Source organism: Pseudophryne corroboree, chromosome 7, assembly GCF_028390025.1.
Source record: "Pseudophryne corroboree isolate aPseCor3 chromosome 7, aPseCor3.hap2, whole genome shotgun sequence".
In the NCBI taxonomy this organism is placed as follows: Eukaryota; Metazoa; Chordata; class Amphibia; order Anura; family Myobatrachidae; genus Pseudophryne; species Pseudophryne corroboree.
Window position 1 is genome coordinate 374,702,700 of NC_086450.1, and position 23,584 is coordinate 374,726,283.

Consider the following 23,584-nt stretch of genomic DNA (forward strand, 5'->3'; position numbering starts at 1 on the left):
CTGTAGACGCCCTGGTGACACCGTGGGTGTTCCAGTCAGTCTGTGTTTCCTCCTCTTCCTCTCATACCCAAGGTGTTGAGGATTATAAGAAAAAGAGGCGTGAGATCAATCCTCATTGTTCCAGATTGGCCACGAAGGACCTGGTACCCAGATCTGCAAGAAATGCTCACAGAAGATCCGTGGCCTCTTCCTCTGAGACAGGACCTGTTGCAACAGGGGCCCTGTCTGTTCCAAGACTTACCGCGGCTGCGTTTGACGGCATGGCGGTAGAACGCCGGATCCTAGCAGAGAAAGGCATTCCGGAGGAGGTCATTCCTACGCTGATAAAGGCTAGGAAGGACGTGACATCTAAACATTATCACCGAATATGGCGAAAATATGTTTCTTGGTGTGAGGCCAGGAAGGCTCCTACGGAAGAGTTCCAGCTGGGCCGTTTCCTTCACTTCCTACAGTCGGGAGTGAATTTGGGCCTAAAATTAGGCTCCATTAGGGTCCAGATTTCGTCCCTATCCATTTTCTTTCAAAAAGAGTTGGCTTCTCTACCGGAAGTTCAGACTTTTGTAAAGGGAGTGCTACATATTCAGCCTCCTTTTGTGCCTCCGGTGGCACCTTGGGATCTTAACGTGGTGTTAAGTTTCCTAAAGTCACACTGGTTTGAACCACTTAAAACGGTGGAGTTGAAAATATCTCACGTGGAAGGTGGTCATGTTATTAACCTTGGCTTCGGCTAGGCGAGTGTCTGAATTAGCGGCTTTGTCACATAAAAGCCCCTATTTGGTCTTCCATATGGATAGAGCAGAATTGCGGACCCGTTCGCAATTTCTGCCGAAAGTGGTATCATCTTTTCATATGAACCAACCTATTGTGGTGCCTGTGGCTGCTCGTGACTTGGAGGATTCCGAGTTACTTGATGTGGTCAGGGCTTTGAAAATTTACGTGGCCAGAACGGCTAGAGTCAGGAAAACTGAAGCGCTGTTTGTCCTGTATGCATCCAACAAGATTGGTGCCCCTGCTTCAAAGCAAACTATTGCTCGCTGGATTTGTAACACGATTCAGCAAGCGCATTCTGCGGCTGGATTGCCGTTACCAAATTCGGTAAAGGCCCATTCCACTAGGAAGGTGGGCTCTTCTTGGGCGGCTGCCCGGGGGGTCTCGGCACTACAGCTGTGTCGAGCTGCTACTTGGTCGGGTTCAAACACTTTTGCAAAATCCTATAAATTTGATACCCTGGCTGTGGAGGACCTCATGTTTGTTCAATCGCTGCTGCAGAGTCATCCGCACTCCCGCCCGTTTGGGAGCTTTGGTATAATCCCCATGATCCTTACGGAGTCCCCAGCATCCTCTAGGACGTTAGGGAAAATAAGATTTTACTTACCGGTAAATCTATTTCTCGTAGTCCGTAGTCCCAAGTGCGGACTTCTTCTGCAATACTTGTATATACGTATTGCTTCGATAAGGGTTACGTTATAGTTGCATCGGTCTTGAACTGATGATATGTTGTTTTCATACTGTTAACTGGGTAGTTATCACAAGTTATACGGTGTGATTGGTGTGGCTGGTATGAATCTTGCCCTTGGATTAACAAAATCCTTTCCTCGTACTGTCCATCTCCTCTGGGCACAGTTTCTCTAACTGAGGTCTGGAGGAGGGGCATAGAGGGAGGAGCCAGTGCACACCAGGAACTAAATTCTTTCTTAAAGTGCCCATGTGTCCTGCGGAGCCCGTATATCCACATGGTCCTTACGGAGTCCCCAGCATCCTCTACGGACTACGAGAAATAGATTTACCGGTAAGTAAAATCTTAGTTATTTATTTTTTAGTCGAGTTGGCATGGGTGAAAATTGCGCCAAAAACAGGTGAAAACACCCGCAAATTCGCTGATGCATGTGGTTTTCACCAGTGCCAGATTTTTCGATCATTAGTAAAACGGCAGGGGCATTGAATAGGTTGAATGTAAATTCGACATAAAAACGGGCAAAAAGGGACCTTTTCTGCAGCAGGTTACGTTAGTTTCCACAGGGAAAACATCGAGGTGTAGAGTGGATCTTGATCCAGAGGCACCAACAGGCTAAAGCTTTAGCTGTCCCAGGATGCGTTGGTGCCTCCTCTATAACCCAGCCTACAGGCACTGAGAGCTCCGTTTCGAGTTGGTGTCTGCAGCAGCAGGTCACCTAACAGGAGGGCTGCACTGGGCAGCCCTGAAAAAAGCTTTTCTACAGAAGATTTCCTATCTCTTGTTGGGCTGTCAGCGCTGTATGTCAGTGTGACATTCAGCGGTGCAGCTCCATCACCTCCCAAGCGGCGACGCATACTCACGCCGCCTGGTTCCTGGGTACTTGCGGCGGAGAAGTCATGGCTTAGGTACAGAGTCGCAGACCGCTCTTCTGGTTCGCGTGGCTGCTATAGGGAGGAGGTAAGAGGGTCCACCAGGCGGGACCCGCCATTAATTTGCGTTCCGATGGCGACCTAGGGAGACGGGTCGCGGCGCTGGTATGGACACTGTCACTGTGCAGGGACCACCAGGGCAATGGAGCACAGGTCGAGTGTACTAACGCCCCATTTAATAAAGCTCACTAGTACCTGGGGTGGAAGTCCAGCATAGGGGAGGTGGCGCTTGACCTGTAGCCCCTCCCCCGATCCAGGGCGCCATCTCCTTGCAGATTTCCCACCCTGGAGCTGCCTCACACTCTCTCTCACTCCCTGCCTGAGACTTTGAGCACCATCCTCTGAGCATAGCTGCTGCTGGTCTCTGTGATTGTAGGGCAAGGTCTCCCTTGTAAAGCCGCCTGTACACAGAGCTGAGACTTTACAAACACTTAAGTATCCTGCATGTCTTGATACAGACAGCGTTCGTTGAGAAAGAGTGTACCTTTTAAAGAATATATTGTACGAGTATTCTGATGCAGGTTTACAGACAAATGAGGTCATTCCGAGTTGCTCGCTCGCTAGCTAGTTCTAGCAGCCCTGCAAACGCTATGTCACCGCCCACTGGGGAGTGTATTTTAGTTTAGCAAAAGTGCGAACGCATGTGCAGCCGAGCTCTACAAAAACAATTTGTGCAGTTTCAGAGTAGCTCTGAACCTACTCAGACCTTGCGATCACTTCAGCCTATTCGTGTCCGGTTTTGACGTCATACACCCGCCCAGCCACGCCTGCGTTTTTTCAGACACACCTGCGTTTTTGCAAACACTCCCTGAAAACGGTCAGTTGACACCCAGAAACGCCCCCTTCCTGTCAATCTCCTTGCGGCTGCCAGTGCGAAGGAAAACTTTGCTAGAACCTGAGCACAACTACAAGCTTTGTACCCGTACGTCGCGCGTGCGCATTGCGGGGCATGCGCAGAAATGCTTTTTTTTTTCACCTGATCACAGCGCTGCGAAAATCAGCAGCGAGCGATCAACTCTGAATGACCCCCAGAGCTCTGAAGCTTCAGGACAGGATAAGATTCTTCCTTCGTCGCCCCAGAGTGTCGATATTCCCAGTGATGCAAGTACTTGGCCTGATGGTGTTGGCCTTCGACATGGTAGAGTACGCTTGATTTCATTCCCGCCCACTACAACGGTTAATCCTTACCAAGTGGGACGGCCTACCTCATCGGATCAGATCTCAAATGATCTCTTTGACTCCGGAGGTTCGCCTGTCACTGACCTTGTGGCTCCAGGACCAGCAATTGAGCAGGGGCCATCCCTTCTGGATTCCCGACTGGGTCCTGAGGACAACGGACGCCAGTCTGAGGGGATGGGGACCGGTGTTGGCGCAACACTCTTTTCAGGGTCGTAGGACCAAGGAGGAGTCACTCCTCCCAATAAACATTCTGTGGCTGAGGGCAGTGTACAATGCACTGTCTCTTGCCCTGCTTCTGGTACGGAACAGGTCTGTTCAAGTACGGTCAGACAACGTCACCACGGTGGCATACATAAACCATCAATGCGGGACTCGAAGCCGTATGGCAATGATGGAAGTGTCAAAAATCCTTTGTTGGGCGTAACGCCATCTGCCAGCCATATCGGCAGTGTTCATCCGGGCGTCCTGAACTTCCTCAGTTGCCAGAACGTGGACGCCGGAGCGTGGAGTCTTGATCCATAAGTCTTTCAATTCATAGCGGACAGGTGGGTCCTACCTGATGTAGACCTCATGGCGTTTCAACACAGTTACAAGTTTCCGGTCTTCTGATCTCGAACCAAGGATCCTCAGGCAGCGTTCGTGGACGCACTGGCAGTTCCATGGAACTTTCAGTCGCCCTACATATTCCCTTCGGTGTCGCTCCTGCCATGGTCTTACTGAAGTTCAAACAAGAAGGAGGAATGCTACTTCTAGTTGCTCCAGCGTGACCCAGACGGCATTGGTTCTCAGACCTGCAGGGTCTGTTGACAGGGCGTCCCCATCTACTTACTCAGCGACCAGACCTCTTCGCACAGGGCCCTTGTGTCTATCCAGACCTGGCCGAAATGAATTAAAAAGGAAGATTAACTAGTGAAACAAGACATTTAAGCTGGCCACTGCCATATTTTATTAATGGTTTTAATAGACTTCTTTGTTAAATAAAAAACAATATAAAAAAATAAATATAAAGATGATTCAAGATTCAGTGGTGTTACAAGCAGAATAAGCAATCCGTCCCAAAATTGAGAATAGTGACTTCAAACCGCAAAAATGTTAGAATATAAAAAAAGATACTGAATCTGTTTTTAAGAAGATGAGGAAGAAGGGGAGGGGATGCGCTATGGCAAACTGCAGGGAGAATGGGTAAGAAGGGTGGAGGAGGGAATAATCCAGGAGGTCTTTAGTATAAGGGAGAGGATGTAGAGGAAAAGAACTCTTTGCACAAAGGTAATTCAGCGTGTAGTCAAGGAACCTGAATATCATTGTATAGGGCCTATGTTTCCCATATTTTCCCAAAGGAGTTGGAAGACTTGATACTTGTCATAAAATACATTCAATAGATCTGCTATAAATTAGATTTAAATGTTTTAATGGGGAAAGAAGGTTTTCCTTGAGGCCACAGTTTGACAGGTAACAGTACACATGATTTGTTGAATCTGATTTGGCATCGAGTAGCAATAGGGATTTTTAAAGGGGAGGAAGTATTTGGGGGAAGGGAGCTTATCCGTATTTAAAATCACTAGCATCAAGTGCCTCATGTCCTGCTAAAGAGGGGAGTTTTTATGCATTGCCATCAGGTGTAATGAAATGTTCCATCCATGTGACAATCTCTTCAGCAGGAATGCGGGTATCTGGAGAGAGCAGAATAGCATCGGTATAGTAGCTATTAGATGTTTTTTATTCTGAAATACTTAACTGTCCGTTGCAAAGACGTAACGGTCCGATGCAGAATGTGGCAGTGTGATGTCTGTAACCCCACAGCCGTCTGTTATAGCAGCTAAATAACACACCAATAGGATGTCTGGATTCTGTGTAATACTGACAGGAGGATGCTTTTAGAAATGACATCTTGGATTCGTTTAAGCATCTAGGAATATGGGTGACTGATTCTCGACAATTCGTTTTGCTAAATATTTTCCCACAGATATCTTACCTTCGATCTAGGGTATCAGTCTGGGGGAAATTACCTCTGACGGTTACCGGCAGAGTTAACCTGATCAGCATGGTTTTCCAACCCAAGCTATTGTACGTTCTTCAACAATCCCTGATTTATATTCCTCAAAAGGTCTTTCGGCAAATAGACAGTTTAATGTCCTTGTTAGAATGAGCTAATAAAAGAGGGCGCTTGAAGCTTGTTACTCTGACTAGATCAAGAGCTTCCGGTGGCCTAGCCCTCCCTGCTTTTAGGACTTATTATTATGCTGCCCAGCTAGCGCACCTATGGGATTGGCTGAATGTGTCTGATTCTTCAACCTTGTATTATCAGATGTTAGCACAGGTCCTCCCTGGTCTGAATCTATTGCAGGTACTGCTTTGTGGGAACGTTAACATGTCCAAAGTCCCTATAACCAAACTGGGGTTGATGGGCTATTCACACACTTGGGAATTTATATAATTGAGGTGTCTTTAAATCGTTTCAGGAGCTACAGCTGGGTTTTTCTGTCAAACTCCTTTTTCTACAGATATCTCCAACTAAGCGAGGCTTTTAAGGCACAATTTATTGAGGCTCCTCCACTGTTTAATGACTCTCCGGTTAAAAGGATGTTACAGGATAGAACAAACAGCCATTTGATTTCCGGTATTTCCTTAGAGTCTTCAAACGGCTCTTCACCCTGATAAGTTGCCCTTGCTTAGAATTAAGTGGGAAACGGACTTAGGGCAATGTCGGATAAGATATGAGAAACAGCCTTATTCCGCGTTCCTTCACTACAACAGTTAGATCTCAACATATACAATTTTTTATACTCCATAGGAACTATATCACACCGGAAAGACTGTGCCAGGCACACCACCAGTGTAATACAGATTGAGTATCCCATATCCAAATATTCTGAAATACGGAATTTTTGTACTAAGTGAAACCTTTTTGTTTTCTGATGGATTAATGTGTACAAGTTTTGTTTAATACACAAAGTTATAAAAAATATTGCATTAAATGACCTTCAGGCTGTGTGTATAAGGTCTATATGAAACATAAATGAATTGTGTGTATGTACACAAACTTTGTTTAATGCAAATATTGGCTAAAATAGCCTTCAGGCTGTGTGTATAAGGTGTATATGGAACATAAATGCATTCTGTGCTTAGACTTGGGTCCTATCACGATAATATCTCATTATGGAATGCAATTATTCCAAAATACGGAAAAATCCGATATCCAAAATACTTCTGGTCCCAAGCATTTTGGATATGGGACACTCAACCTGTAGTAGATTTCTCTAGGGGTACTTGGGCATTCTAATCGTATCCTTGGTTCAAAAGCCCGGAACATAGAATAAATGTGTGATGGGCTGACATAGATGTATTCTGTATAACCATTGCACACATCTTACTGATTTAATGTACAATTTTGTTTCCAGAGTGTAAAGTCGGCAGAGTTAATCGGTACATTTGTGAGCCCTGAGGTGTTCCTCAAGCTGGTTTTGCCGGCACTTCGCAAGTCTCCGCTGGCCTCTCACCTGATGGTCTTGTCGGCATATATCAGAGGAAGCTCAAAGGAAGTGCTGCAGCCCCACCTGCATCGTATTGCTGATGTCCTTTGCCAGACTGAGATCTGTCAGGGGTCCGAAAAGGTATGAAATGAGTATACAGGCCGGGGTGCCAATGTGAAGGAAATTATTTGGGGAAAGGGTTTTAGCTTGTACTTTCTGTATGGGAGGATTGTTTTCAAATTGTGTAATGAAGATTTGTACTGAAAGTATTCGAAAGTTGGGCCTGCAGTCCACACACAAAATATATTTTGGAGGTTTCTCTAGATAAATGTGTGGTTAAAAAAAAAAAAAACAGGAACTGTTCAGCAATTACCTTCTCTCTCCTCTTACCAAAATACATTATATGGGGAGGCAGATAGTTTGAGTGGCTGCATTACAAGTGTGTCCTCGTACATCTATTCTTTTGGGGCAATATTGAGCGCGGTGTCTGGCACTTATTCCTCAATTTTGCCTCTTGGTTCACATGTATATGGCCTTATTTAGAGTTTTAGGTAAATTTGATATTTGTGTAAATCTCGAATGTGCTTTGATCTTGGTATGCCCAGGAGCCTCACTGTGCATGTGCAGATCAGGTCCCGTAAAGTTGCTACGTAGCGCCCCCAAATTAATTGACAATCTGTTTGGCGTTTGTGGGCGGCAATGGGCATCGTTCTGGAAAACGGTGGCGTCACCCCTATTTTCTGGACATGCTGAAGCCAGTGGCGAGGACGCAGCTTCCCCACCTCCTCTAGCATATTTTCATCGGACATCCTGAGTAACCTTAGGGCCGTTTCACACGCAGCGTTTTTGCCCGGATGGCAAAAAGCCGGACTAACTTTGTCCGGCTTTTTGTCATCCGTCAGAGTCTTTCACACACAACGGCTTTGAGCCGTGTGTAATGCCATGCGCAGCAGCAGACACGGCTTGAATAAAAACCGTTGTTTGTGAATGCTCCCGTACACACACACACACACACACACACACACACACACACACACACACACACACACACACACACACACACACACACACACACACACACACACACACACACACAGTTCACTGCATACAAGGACGGCACAGCCCCGCCACGGCAGCCGGACTTTTCAGTGGATATTTCCGGCTGCAACCCAGCAGCCGTGGTGGGGCAGTGCCGTGTGAAAGCACCCTACACTTTACATTATTCCCGGCCAGCATAACCCGCCGTGTGTGTAATAGCCCTATGGGTTACTCAGATGTCTGATGATCACACGGTTGATCCAGTGCTGCATTTTAGGACACAGCAGTGGATCACTGAAGCCTGAAGTGGGTGTCTCTTTACTTAACAGCCTGCTGTTGCATACAAAGACTCAGCGGTGGCGAAATTAGCGCCATCTCTGAATTTTCCCCATAGTCCACTAAGTACTTGGGATTCTCTATTTATTTATTTATTTATTTATTTATTTTTGTGCAGCAGCAGAGGCGTTAGTATAAAGTTGCAGATACTGTACATCCTAACGATGCATGGCACTGGTCACTTGTACTGGACGGGTGGTATTCATGTGACCGCCGGTCAGCTGACCGACAGTCACATGACCTCCTCCGTGAGCCCGACGGCTCACTATCCCGATGGTCGGCATGCCGACCAACAGGGACTATTTTCACTCGTGGGTGTCCACGACACCCATAGAGTGGGAATAGAACCCGTGGCGACCGCAGGTCGCCACCGAGCCCGCAGCGTGGCGAGCGCAGCGAGCCCGCAAGGGGCTTGCTGCACTCGCCCCTCCCCGCCGGGATCCCGGCGTCGGTAAGGTGACCGGCGGTCAGGAGACCGCCGGTCACCAGTACTACACCCGTACTGGACCTGTCTTTTGTCATTTTACAAACACTGCAAACTTTTCTCAATTTGGCGACTTACTTAGCTTATAGTGTACTAGGTATTTAGGATTAGTATTTTTGTGGCTAAGGAATTGGTATAACGTTGCAGATTAAGAATAATGATGTAAGACGCTAGTAACTCGTACTGGGTCTGTCTTTTGCCTGTTTACCACACATTGTGTAGTTTTTGCTCAATTCTGCATCTTCGCTTGCTTATAGTGTACCAGGTACTTACTTAGGAATCATGTTTTGCACATACCTGCCTACTCTCCCAGAACGACTGGGAGGCTCCCGAAAATCTGGCTCTTGGTCGCCTGGAAAAGTGGGCAAGTCCCACAGATCCGGCCTCCATCTGCGCCAGACTGTCTGTAGCCGCTAGAACCCCCAGCCCTTCCTGGCACAACCTCTTATACCATGCCAACCCCCCCCACTCCACCTATATCACACCCGATTCATCAGCCCCACCTGCAATGCAACATGGTTTTGCCCAATTGCTCGCTTTTTGCGTTACTTACAAACATGAATCAGGTCCTATGTGTGCAATACCGAGCAATGGGGAGAACATAGAAACTCCAGACAGCACTTTTTATTAGTCTCAAACCAATTGCCCAACCGCTGTGCCACAGTGATGTAATGTGTGTGTGTAGTGTATAATCCTCAAAGTACAAAAGCTTTCAAAACAACAGTTATTAATTTTAGCTTAGAAGTAATTTGCTACGTGTAATTATATTTCTCATACATCCTAGAGGATGCTGGGGACTCCAAAAGGACAATGGGATATAGACGGATCCGCAGGAGCTTGGGCACACTATAAAGACTTAAACTGGGTGTGAACTGGCTCCTCCCTCTATGCCCCTCCTCCAGACCTCCGTTAGACTTTGTGCCCAGGAGTGATGGGTCACACACTAGGGGAGCTCTCCTGAGTTTCTCTGAAAGACTTTGTTAGGTTTTTTATTTTCAGGCAGACCTGCTGGCTACAGGCTCCCTGCATCGTGGGACTGAGGGGAGAGAAGCAGGACCTACTTCTTCTTAGTTTAAAGGCTCTGCTTCTTGGCTACTGGACACCATTAGCTTCAGAGGGTTCGATCACTTGGTGCGCCTAGCTGCTTGTTCCCGGAGCCACGCCGTCACCCCCCTCACAGAAGCCAGAAGAAAGAAGCCGGGTGAGTACTGGAAGAAAAGAAGACTTCAGACGGCAGAAGACTTCAGTAACGGAGGTACATCGGTTGCGCTGCGCTTCATGCTCCCACACCCCAACGCACTCACAGGGCGCTGGGAAAGGGGGAGCGCCCCGGGCAGCAAGTTACTAGTCTTCTTAATGTGATCTGGCATATAAAAGCATTTCGGTGCCGCCGCTTATACGGGTGCAGGGCGTGGGGGGAGCGCCCTGGGCAGCGGGTCAGTTTGTTTTTTAGCTGATTGCTTGCGCTGCCAGGGCTCCTTATACAGACCCCCACCGGCGTGTTATAGCGCACTACGCGCCAGTCTCCCCCGTCGGCCTCCATGGGTGCAGGGCGCCGGGGGGGGGGGGGGGGGGTGGCGCCCTGGGCAGCATAGGTAGTTTGTGTTTTGGGGGTCCCGGGCGCCGCATATGATAACCCGCCATTAGAGCTGCGGGTGCGCGGCGCGCCGGGGCTCCCGCATGCCGTCGGTTGCCTGGGGTGCAGGGCGCGCGGGGGGGGGGGGGGGGGCCTGAGCAGCATTGGTGTCTGTGTGGGTATAGTGTTTTACACTATATAGGGTGCTCGACCTGCTTGTTTTTTTTTAATACAGGGGGGCTATTGCGCGCCGAGAGGGGCGGGGCTTAGACTCACACATAGTCAGCGCCATTTTCCCTGCTGTCCCCGCCAAGGAGTTTGTAAAGCACAAACAAAGGGGGGGGGGGGGGGGGGCATAGTGTTTGGGTGTTATGTTGCCCCTCTCAGATGTAAATCTTCCTGTATGTAGGGTCCCCCGGCTCAATATAGGGTTATATATAGTTTTATTTGAGCGGGCTTAAGCGCGCCGGGAAGGGGCGGAGCTTAGCCCTCACAGAGGAGTCAGCGCCATTTTTCTCAGATCCCCACAAGGACTTGCTGTGTAGTAAGAAGGAGGGGGGGCACAGTGTTTTTTAATGCTATATGGGTGTCATATAGCATTATGATTGATAATGGACGCATAATCCTTGTTGTATTACATAAATTCACTGTTTCTCTGTTTGTTTACCCACTATCGGTTAGTCGACATATGTCGACAGGTGTGAGGGCTTTGTCACAAGCTGCTGTGGGGATAACTGTCGGCTTCGCTGGCGCATGGCGGTACTTGATTCGGAAAATTAAGTATTAGCAAGTTGGTGTTTGTGTGCTTAAAACAGTAAACACTCTTGGGGAGACACAGTTGTTGGTGGATGCCCTGTCGGCATCAACGGTAACCTCCTGGGTAAAAACATTAACAGGCTGTTATTGCCTTGTACCTGTGTGTGTATGTGTGTGTGTATATATATATATATATATATATATATATATATATAGTAACACAGTCAAGCGGCACTCCTTCCCCAATGAAATGAACATTAACAGCCGGTGCCCTCCATAAAGAACCTGCACGGTTCCCCACACATGTATAGAAGTCGTCCGGCGGCACTCACGGCAATAAAGACAAACAAGCAGCTCCAATCAGCCAACGTTTCAATGTTATTTCAACATTTTCGTCATGCCCTGACGAAAATGTTGAAATAACATTGAAACGTTGGCTGATTGGAGCTGCTTGTTTGTCTTTATTGCCGTGAGTGCCGCCGGACGACTTCTATCTATATATATATATATATATATATATATATATATATATATATATATATATATATATATATATATATATATATATATATAAGCTTCCGGAAAGAAACAGCGGCACTCGGGGATTTCGTAAATGGTAAAAAGTGTATTCAAAATCTATAACATGAAGCCGACGTTTCGGGGCTCACATGCCCCTTTGTCAAGGTTACACACCTTGACAAAGGGGCATGTGAGCCCCGAAACGTCGGCTTCATGTTATAGATTTTGAATACACTTTTTACCATTTACGAAATCCCCGAGTGCCGCTGTTTCTTTCCGGAAGCTTGCATCATCACCACAGAAGGCACCGAGGTCTGAGACGCCTAACAGGAGAGTGCCAGTCCTATTTGGGAAGTATATATATATATATATATATATATATATATATATATATATACATATATATATATATATATATATATATATATATATATATATATATATATATATATATTTTTTTTTTTTTTTTTCTAGGTATATGTGGGGGGAGTGTTATCGAAATTGTATTTGTATGCTTCCCTCAGTCCCCTCGATTATTATTATTTTTTACCCGATTACTGTTCCTGGCTGTCGACATTTACTTAGTTTCTGTCGACCATAACGTTCCTGGTAGATCCACTTCGGGGGCATGTCAGTACATGGTCGTACACATTCACAACACATTACTGTCTCTAGGGACCTGACAGGTCTAGACAATCCACTTGCGTATAGGTTATATCTATGTATATATATATATATATATATATGTAGATATAGGTCTATATATGCAGGGTTAGGGTATATGCGTTTTATTGTGTATTATATGATGTATATCCAGGAATGCTGAAATAATGGTATTCTTATCATGTGCTGGTCGCTCTGTTGATTAAGCTCTAGATTGGCCGTGGCGAGTTGGGTTTCGATCCTCTCAAGGAGTCCGAATATTATTCTCTTCCCGACGTGGAGGGAACATTATGACGGTCAACTCCTGGTCGACGCAAAGCCTGGTCGAAAAGGATCATACACAGGAAGCTAAGTGATATTTTATTTCTATACTTTGACCTTATTTGCACTGTATGCACTTGAGGTAGTGTTGTATTCAGGTAGGCATCCAATAGAATTACCCTACCCAGAGTGGGTAAGCTTGCCTATGTTGATTCTACCTTTTAACATTGCAGCAGGCTGCCACGTGACAGCAGGATCTCCGAGAGATACTGGGGGGAGGTATTCAGCTGTTTGGTGAAGCCTCTGTTCAGTCAACTTCGGCCGATACCACTGGTAAGTCTAACTTCGTGAGTTAGCCTCCTTTACAACGGTTGGTGACGCATTCTTTTGTGGGATGCAGGCGTTTTAACCAGTTCTATGCCGTTCTTTTTTCCTTTTCTGTGCAGACAGTCAGAGGTGAAAAGGTAAGAGTTCTGCAGCCTTGTTAGGTTCGCAGAAGTGGATGTCGTTTTCTGTTTCCTACACATCCACCACTTGTCGCTGAGTCTATCGGGCTGGTCCCCACTCTGGTGAGCACTCGTCTACTAATTTTCAGTTGGTCCAGGAATAGACTAAGACCTGTGGGTTTTTATAGAATCCAAAGGGGAACATTCTGGGTTACGGTTGTTTCCCCTTACTGTTTTCTAATAGATCTTGCCGTTCCACTCTGGAAGCGGAGATAGTACGCGACGCCATACAGAGGTGCGTCAGGATCAGAACATTGTCCGGTGGTCCCTGTATAAAGGCGCAAATCGTTGTTTCTCTCTGACTGTTCTTCGACACAGGGATTGGCTGTTGTTTCCAACGTCACAGATGTCGGAGGGGGTGTCAGAGTAGATAATGACCGGTTATGGTTCGGTGTTTTCCGGTGAAAAGAGGTCTGAAGATCCAGAGTTGGATCAGCTTTGCTGTGACACTTCATCACTGTGTTCCGTTACTAAAACAGTTGGGTGCGGCCTGAGAGGTTTTTTTTTGGTGAGCAGGTCTAATGCCAGAGTGGCTTTCAAGAGACCAGTTGGGATTGTGGTCCAGGTCTAACCTGCACATGCAGCAGAATATAATCCTTACGGCCAGGACGTCGCTCCTGTGGTGTCTGCTCGGTTCTCTTCTCCTAGAGGGATGAAGGTTCGGGTTCCAGGTGTAGATCCTGGTGTCCGTGCATACGGGTCTCTGAGGCTGGGGAGCAGTCCTTGTAAGGGACGTATTTCCAGGGGATGAGGTCAAGTTGGAAAGCTTGTCTGCAATAGCCTTTCTTGAATTAAGGGTTACTTCCGACGAACGTATTCTTAGTGGTCTGCCCGTGTTCGTTCTGCCAGACGACTTGTCGGCAGTGGCGTAAGTAAGCCGCTATGGCGGAACAAGGAGAAAAGCGGCAATGGCAGAGGATGCACAGTTTTGCCGTTGGGTGGAAAGTCTGGTAATCGCTAACTTAGCGGTCTTCGTTCCGGAGGTGAACGACTGAAAAATAGATTTCCTCTGCTGGCGCGTTCTCCATCTGGGAGAAATTCAGTCAGCGTCAAGAAGTTTTCACAGTAGTGACAAGTTTTTGAGGAATGTCGCAATTGGTCAAGTGGACGTCTCGCCTCAACGAGAGGCCTCAGGGATATTGTTCCAGGTCAAGGGACACTCAAGCTATAGCAGTGGACACCCTCGTGACACCGTGGGTGTTTTTAGTCGGTCTATGTGGCCTTTCCGTTTTCACGTTTCTGAAAGTGCTAAGCGTAAGATGAACAAAGGTTCCGGTGATCCTCTTGGATCCGGGCTAGCCAAGGAGGGTTGGCTATCCAATTTTTTCATGGGTTACTCATAGAAGATTTCTGCCCTCTTCCTCTACGTGAGGAACTCTTACAACAAGATCAGGGCGTGTATCAAGTCTTACCGCGGCTCGTCTGACGGCGGGGCGGTTGAATGCTATATCCTAAGCCGACCGGGTGTTCCCAGTGAAGTCGTTTCCTCAATTCTTCAGGCTAGGAAAGAACTAACGGCAAAGCGTTACCACCGTAGTTGGCGTAACTATGTGTCTCGGTGTGTATCCAGGAAGGCTCCTATGGAAGACTTTCAGCTAGTTCGTGCTTATCCATATTTTACAAGCCGGTGTGGATGCAAGCCTAATAAGTTTCTTTACAAAATTTCTCTCTTGGAAAGTGGTCATGCTATAGGCTTTGACGTCCGCAAGGCGGGTGTCAGAAGTGGTGTTTTTGTCTCACAAGAGCCTTGTTTGAGCTTTCAGGTGGATAGAGAGGAATTGAGTACTCTGTTGGTAGGTCTATCAAGAGTGTTTTCTGGGTTTCGCAGAAATCGGCCTTTTTTGATGCCGGTGGTTACTTAGGCATTAGCTGATTCCAAAATTCCCTCGGTCTAGCCAGGGGTTTGAGTATGTAGGTCGCCAATTTGGCTCAGTTTGGAGAAACAGAGGCTCTGTTTGTCTGGTATGTTCCCAGCATGGTTTGGGAGACTGCGTTATACAGTCTGTTACACGCTGAATCTGTGATGAGGTTTGACATGTTCGTTATACGGCTGGATTGCCGTCACCGAAGTCGGTGGAGGTCCATTCTTTGGGAAGATGGGCTTTTCTTGGGCGGATGCCCGAGGAGTCTCGGCGGTTCAACTTTGCCGAGCGGATTATTGGGCGGGATCAAACGTTTTGCTATGCTCTACAAGTTTGATACCTTGATTTTTGGGGACCTTTTGTTTGCTCATTCGGTGCTGCAGAGTAGTCGCACTCTCCCGCCCGTTTTGGAGCTTTGGTATAAACCCCATGGTCCTTTTGGAGTCCCCAGCATCCTCTAGGAGGTATGAGAAAATAGGATTTTAGTACCTACCGGTAAATCCTTTTCTCTTAGTCCGTAGAGGATGCTGGGCGCCCGTCCCAGTGCGTACGGTGTCTGCAGTTATTGCTTTTGGTTACACCCTGGTGGTGTCTTCTCTGTCAGGCGGTTGCTACCGTTGTTCATGCCATGACATGTGGGGTCTTATTTTAGCTTATGTGGACACACGGTTTGTGTTACATATTTTCTCAGCATGTGGCTGTGTTTTGTTCATGCCGTTGGCTGGTATTCTACTGAATGCCACGCTCTACGGTGTGTTTGAGGTGTGAGCTGGTAGGACACGCTCACTGTGTTTATCACGATGAATTCTTTCCTCGAAATGTCCATCTCTCCTGGGCACAGTTTTCTAACTGAGGTCTGGAGGAGGGGCATAGAGGGAGGAGCCAGTTCACACCCTGTTTAAGTCTTTATAGTTTGCCCAAGCTCTTGCGGATCCGTCTATACCCCATGGTCCTTTTGGAGTCCCCAGCATCCTCTACGGACTAAGAGAAAAGGATTTACCGGTAGGTACTAAAATCCTATTATACCCATATGATATATATAGTGCAGATCTGAAAACAGCCCTTTATTATTGTACCTCTCCTGGGAAGCTGCTGGAGAATCCTTGCAGATTAATCATCACAGTCTAAGGAGAAATTGTCAATGCTTTCTATTGTTTACCAGCCAGTGGTAATTGCAGCAATTTCCAGTGTGTTGATGTATTGGAAGATAATTAACAATGTATTTTTGTGTATATGTTCTGTTGCTGTGAACAAAGCAAACACACCACACTGTACTCTGGTCACTGATAGCCTTTCATAAATGTGACTTGCTCTTTCAATATAACGCTGTTGAGTGACTGTCTATACATGGAGCTTAATCCAGGCTGGCAGCACAATTTCATGAACTAATCCGGTCATGTCAGAGAATCCAAATTATGGATTTAAAATGATGTAATGTCAGCACCCCATGTCATTTCAGTCACTGAGTGCTGTGATCTTCCTTTTAATAGCTTTAGAAGCGGCACATAGGGTGGATCATTCCCAGGTGTATGGCCCAGGACTCTGCACCTGGCAGCTGAGCCAGCGAAATGCGATCGGTGTCTTTAAACCAGTGTGTAGACCCTACAAGACATTACCAACATGAACAAAAAGCTGCGGTCGCTCCAAATATTGTGTATTGTGTTTGCGTTTGCAGAGGTTGCTATATATTTCCCATAACCGGTTTGTTTGTCCTGCAGTGTGCTGGAAAATGAAATGATTGCAGACCTTGTTAATGCATTTGTTACGCCGCGACTAGCAGTGTTAATATGATCACACAATCCACAGGGAACCAGCAGCTGCACTGGTGTAACGTGAGCACCAGTTACTCTATAATCTAAACCTATGTAACCAGAGAACCTAGGTAGGATAGACCGAACTCCCACTTCACAGCTACCGGCTAATCTGCATGGCGTCTTCTGTCTGATAGCCAACTTGCCATGCCGACTGGTGTGAATATAAATTGCCTCTACATCCATGACTGATTCATTAGTTGTGTATATGATAGGTATTCTCTTCTGCAGAATAACACCATTTACGATAAATCGCATCAGAGGTGTCTCTCCAACTAATATGAACAATATGTGCACTGCTCAAAAAAATAAAGGGAACACTAAAATAACACATCCTAGATCTGAATGAATGAAATATTCTTATTAAATACTTTGTTCTTTACATAGTTGAATGTGCTGACAACAAAATCACACAAAAATTATCAATGGAAATCAGATTTATTAACCCATGGAGGTCTGGATTTGGAGTCACCCTCAAAATTAAAGTGGAAAAACACACTACAGGCTGATCCAACTTTGATGTAATGTCCTTAAAACAAGTCAAAATGAGGCTCAGTAGTGTGTGTGTGTGGCCTCCACGTGCCTGTATGACCTCCCTACAACCCACACAAGTGGCTCAGGTAGTGCAGCTCATCCAGGATGGCACATCAATGCGAGCTGTGGCAAGAAGGTTTTGCTGTGTCTGTCAGCGTAGTGTCCAGAGCATGGAGGCGCTACCAGGAGACAGGCCAGTACATCAGGAGACGTGGAGGAGGCCGTAGGAGGGCAACAACCCAGCAGCAGGACTGCTACCGCCGCCTTTGTGCAAGGAGGAACAGGAGGAGCACTGCCATAGCCATGCAAAATGACCTCCAGCAAGCCACAAATGTGCATGTGTCAACTCAAACAATCAGAAACAGACGCCATGAGGGTGGTATGAGGGCCCGACGTCCACAGGTGGGGGTTGTGCTTACAGCCCAACACCGTGCAGGACGTTTGGCATTTGCCAGAGAACACCAAGATTGGCAAATTCGCCACTGGCGCCCTGTGCTCTTCACAGATGAAAGCAGGTTCTCACTGAGCACATGTGACAGACGTGACAGAGTCTGGAGACGCCAAGGAGAACGTTCTGCTGCCTGCAACATCCTCCAGCATGACCGGTTTGGCAGTGGGTCAGTAGGGGTGTGGGGTGGCATTTCTTTGGGGGCCGCACAGCCCTCCATATGCTCGCCAGAGGTAGCCTGACTGCCATTAGGTACCGAGATGAGATCCTCAGACCCCTTGTGAGACCATATGCTGGTGCGGTTGGCCCTGGGTTCCCCCTAATGCAAGACAATGCTAGACCTTATGTGGCTGGAGTGTGTCAGCAGTTCCTGCAAGATGAAGGCATTGATGCTATGGACTGGCCCGCCCGTTCCCCAGACCTGAATCCAATTGAACACATCTGGGACATCATGTCTCGCTCCATCCACCAACGCTACGTTGCACCACAGACTGTCCAGGAGTTGGCGGATGCTTTAGTCCAGGTCTGGGAGGAGATCCCTCAGGAGACCATCCGGCACCTCATCAGGAGCATGCCCAGGCGTTGTAGGGAGGTCATACAGGCACGTGGAGACCACACACACTACTGAGCCTCATTTTGACTTGTTTTAAGGACATTACATCAAAGTTGGATCAGCCTGTAGTGTCTTTTTCCACTTTAATTTTGAGGGTGACTCCAAATCCAGACCTCCATGGGTTAATAAATGTGATTTCCATTGATCATTTTTGTGTGATTTTGTTGTCAGCACATTCAACTATGTAAAGAACAAAGTATTTAATAAAAATATTTCATTCATTCAGATCTAGGATGTGTTATTTTAGTGTTCCCTTTATTTTTTTGAGCAGTGTATTTAGATATTGAGTATTCTTATTTGTAGTTGGTACTTGGGAGAACTAAACTGAAAATCTAAACTGTAGTTTATGTGAATTTAGTACTTTAAGCTTTAATACAGAGTGTGGCTTCTGGTGGTGCAGCGCTCTTCTGATTTGGCAGGTCTCCCAATGCCTTGAACGGCCTGGCACTACTATTCTGTGCTGCTATGGTCTCCGCTCTCACCCAGACAGAAGTGTTGTCAGTGCCCCTCCCCTCTCGTCGTCCTAGTCACAGTATTAGTGGGCAGCGGAGGTGTATCAACAACACTGAGTTTGTGTGACATAGGCCAAGCCTTAACAGCGTAGTGAGATCAGCATCAAACCATTGCAGGCATGAATGGGACCTGCTGGACTGGAAAACTCAATTTCTTGGTGGTGGTCTTTTAATATACATGTGTGTTTACATACACTTAGCCCCATTTGGCGTGCCATGGACTCTGCAACTTAGCCAAGCCATACAACTTTTTCATAGAATATGCATCTTAATTTGCTACTTTATAGCAATTAGTTTGTGACAGAAATACTTGGTACACTATAAGCAAATTTCATACAAAATTCATGAAAAGGTACGTAATACGGTACAAAGGCAAAAGACAGTGTTGATACGTGTGACCTGCAGCACCGTGTCTTGCACCATACATCAGTGGGTTTAGAGATCTAGAAAATGCCAGTCGCACAAGATACTGTGTTATATCAGAATGTCAAAAAAAAAAAAAAAAAAGACGAAAGGGACCCCCTATTATAATTCAATATCGATTCATACACTTATTTTTAAAACGGGGTCTGCTACCACTTGACAAATAGTAATGAGCATGTAATGAAAATAAAAATGTGCACTTAAAGATAATAATTAACATTGATTGGTTTATTAATATGGTTTAAAAACTGAAATTCTGAAGAGCAAGAAGGTGATAGAGTAGGAATATAGTGATCTAAAATATACTGCATGTGAGAGTGCCAATGCACAAGTGATCACTCGTCTTTATAAATTGTATTAATAAACTTGAATGTCTTATTGTGATTTATTATTCCAGCCTCCTCTAATATAAGATATTATAATTCCACTCCTAAATCGGGTTGCGGTGCTGATATATCAGTCAGATTGCAATATACTTCCCCCTGGATAATACATCCGTGTCACTGATACGCATACTGATACTGATACTGGATACGCAGGCAGGGAGTCACAATTATCCCGTACTTGGACGATCTCCTGATAAAAGCGAGATCGGGAGATTAGTTGCTGAAAAGCGCGTCGCTCTCCCTGAGAGTGCTGCAGCAACATGGCTGGATTCTAAATCTACCAAAGTCACAGTTGGTTCCAACGACTCGGCTGTCTTTCTTAGGCAGGATTCTGGACACGGAACAAAAGAGGGTTTTTCTCCCGATGGAAAAAGCCCAGGAACTCCAGAACATGGTCAGAGACCTGTTAAAACCGAAAAGAGTGTCAGTCCATCAATGCACTCAAGTACTGGGAAAAATTGTGGCGACCTACGAGGCCATCCCCTTCGGCAGGTTTCATGCAAGGACTTTTCAGTGGGACCTACTGGACAAGTGGTCCGGGTCCCATCTTCAAATACTTCAGAAAATAAGCCTGTGCCGCAGGGCCAGGGTGTCTCTCCTGTGGTGGCTGCAGAGTGCTCACCTTCTAGAGGGTCGAAGGTTCGGCATTCAAGACTGGGTTCTGGTGACCACGGACGCGAGCCTCCGAGGATGGGGAGCAGTCACACAAGGAAGACATTTTCAGGAAACATGGTCAAGCCAGGAGGCTTGTCTACACATCAACATACTGAAATTAAGGGCCATATACAACGGCCTACGACAAGCGGAGAATCTTCTTCGCGACCTACCAGTTCTGATTCAATCAGACAACGTCACAGCCGTGGCTCATGTAAACCGCCAAGGCGGGACAAGGAGTAGAGTGGCAATGGCGGAAGCCACAAGGATTCTACGCTGGGCGGAAAATCATGTCGGCGCTCTGTCAGCAGTCTTCATTCCGGGAGTGGACAACTGGGAAGCAGACTTACTCAGCAGACACGATCTCCATCCAGGAGAGTGGGGACTTCATCCAGAAGTTTTTGCAGAGATAACAAGTCTTTGGGGACTTCCTCAAATAGACAAGAAGCTTCGGAGGTATTGTGCCAGGTCAAGGGACCCTCAGGCAGTAGCCGTAGACGCCCTGGTGACACCATGGGTGTTTCAGTCGGTCTATGTATTCCCTCCTCTTCCTCTCATCTCCAAAATATTGAGAATCATAAGGAGAAAAAGAGTGCAGACAATACTCATTGTTCCAGATTGGTCTAGAAGGGCCTGGTATTCAGATCTTCAGGAGATGCTCACAGAAGATCCGTGGCCTCTTCCTCTCAGGGAGGACCTGTTGCAACAGGGGCCCTGCGTGTTCCAAGACTTACCGCGGTTACGTTTGACGGCATGGCGGTTGAACACCGAATCCTAGCTGGAAAAGGTATTCCGGAGGAAGTCATCCCTACTCTGATGAGGGCTAGGAAGGAGGTGACGGCGAAACATTATCACCGTATCAGGAGGAAGTATGTTTCTTGGTGTGAAGCCAAGAATGCTCCTACGGAAGATTTCCACCTGAGCCGTCTTCTCCACTTTCTACAGACAGGAGTGGATATGGGCCTGAAGTTAGGGCCGAAATCTGTACCATTATGGAGCCTATCTATATTCTTTCAGAAGGAATTGGCTTCTCTCCCAGAAGTTCAGACTTTTGTAAAGGGAGTGCTGCACATCCAACCTCCTTTTGTGCCCCCAGTGGCACCATGGGACCTTAACGTGGTGTTACAGTTCCTTAAGTCACACTGGTTTAAACCTCTTCAAACAGTTGAGTTGAAATTTCTCACTTGGAAAGTGGTCATGTTAGCCTTGGCATCTGCAAGGCGGGTGTCCGAATTGGCAGCTTTGTCTCACAAAAGCCCCTATCTGATTTTCCATGTGGATAGAGCAGAGTTGAGGACTCAATTTCTGCCTAAGGTGGTTTCATTGTTTCATATGAACCAACCTATTGTGGTGCCTGTGGCTACGGGGGACTTGGAGGATTCCAAGTCTCTTGATGTAGTCAGGGCCTTAAAAGTTTATGTAGCCAGGACGGCTCGAGTTAGGAAAACAGAGGCACTGTTTGTCCTGTATGCAGCCAACAAGGTTGGCGCCCCTGCTTCTAAGCAGACTATTGCCCGCTGGATCTGTAACACGATTCAGTAGGCTCATTCTACGGCTGGATTGCCGTTACCAAATTCGGTAAAGGCCCATTCCACTAGGAAGGTGGGCTCTTCTTGGGCGGCTGCCCGAGGTGTCTCGGCATTACAACTTTGCCGAGCAGCTACTTGGTCGGGTTCAAACACTTTTGCTAAATTTTTCAAGTTTGATACCTTGGCTGAGGAGGACCTCATGTTTGCTCAATCGGTGCTGCAGAGTCATCCGCACTCTCCCGCCCGGTCTGGAGCTTTGGTATAATTCCCATGGTCTTACGGAGTCCCCAGCATCCTCTAGGACGTAAGAGAAAATAAGATTTTAAACCTACCGGTAAATCTTTTTCTTCTAGTCCGTAAAGGATGCTGGGCGCCCGTCCCAGTGCGGACTAAATTCTGCAAGACTTGTATATAGTTTTTGCTTACATAAGGGTTATGTTACAGTTTTGATCAGTCTCGGGCTGATGCTGTTTTGTTTCATACTGTTAACTGGTTCGTATATTCCATGTTATACGGTGTGGATGGTGTGGGCTGGTATGAATCTTGCCCTTAGATTAACAAAAATCCTTTCCTCGTACTGTCCGTCTCCTCTGGGCACAGTTTCTCTAACTGAGGTCTGGAGGGGGGGCATAGAGGGAGGAGCCAGTGCACACCCATTCTAAAGTTCTTTATAGTGCCCATGTCTCCTGCAGAGCCCGTCTATACCCCATGGTCCTTACGGAGTCCCCAGCATCCTCTACGGACTAGGAGAAAATGATTTACCGGTAGGTTTAAAATCTTATTTTTTTTATTTTACTGCAATTAATTGAATTCGCCGCTAAGTGTTAACACTCGAAAATAGGTAATTTCAGTGCTGCCAAAAACGGGCTGTAATCGACTAGCCCAAAGCTAAAAGTGTGACAAAGCTCAAGGCTACCCCCATTTTATTAGCGGGAGCTAATTTAATTCCCCCCAAAGGTGATAATTTCAGGAAAAAGAGTGCAAGCACAGGAATCGCTACCCAATGCTAGGCCTTTAAGTCATGCAAGGCATCTGGCACTATATGGTACATAAAAGATTGCTTACACCGGAGGTTCGCAAACGTGGTCCTCAAGGCACCCCAGCGGTCCAGGTTTTAGGTTATCCATGGCTCAGCACAGATGGTTAAATCAAATTGACGGAGATGCTAATTAAGTCACCTGTAGTCAAGCATGGATAAACTTAAAACCTGGACCGTTGGGGTGCCTTGAGGACCGCGTTTGAGAACCTCTGGTTTACACATCTGTAACAGATTATTTGAAAGTCACATTATACATATACAGTAAATCACCCAAATCTCAGCACTTGCCCCACCTCGTAGGCATTAGCATTTGGCCTAGTTTGTTGAATTGTTTTGGCATTCTTCATGGTAGTTTCGCCAGTTGGTGGGGTTTTCAGGTTTTCTATTAATTATTTACAGATTTCAGTTTATTTTATTTTAATCTGCAGAACCATTAATATCATAGATCCTATTCAACTCTCTAATTGTAATCAAAAATATTTGAACAAACCTTTTTAGAGAAATACATTGCAAATTTTCTTATGTCAATTTTAGGAACATTTGCCTCCAATCACTGCGTCTTACCTAGTATTCGGGTTGGAATCCTACCCCTGAAGCTCT

At 46.5% G+C, this 23,584-nt stretch overlaps 1 protein-coding gene across 2 annotated transcripts in view; it reads left to right on the plus strand.

The window, feature by feature from the left end:
- DNAAF5 (dynein axonemal assembly factor 5) overlaps positions 1-23,584 on the plus strand; it is a 241,225-nt gene that overhangs the window by 115,466 nt on the left and 102,175 nt on the right. For both annotated transcript variants that reach the window (XM_063934513.1, XM_063934514.1), the window contains exon 6: positions 6,963-7,175. In XM_063934513.1, coding sequence (XP_063790583.1) covers positions 6,963-7,175 — 213 coding nt within the window. The remainder of the gene's footprint in view (positions 1-6,962; positions 7,176-23,584) is intronic.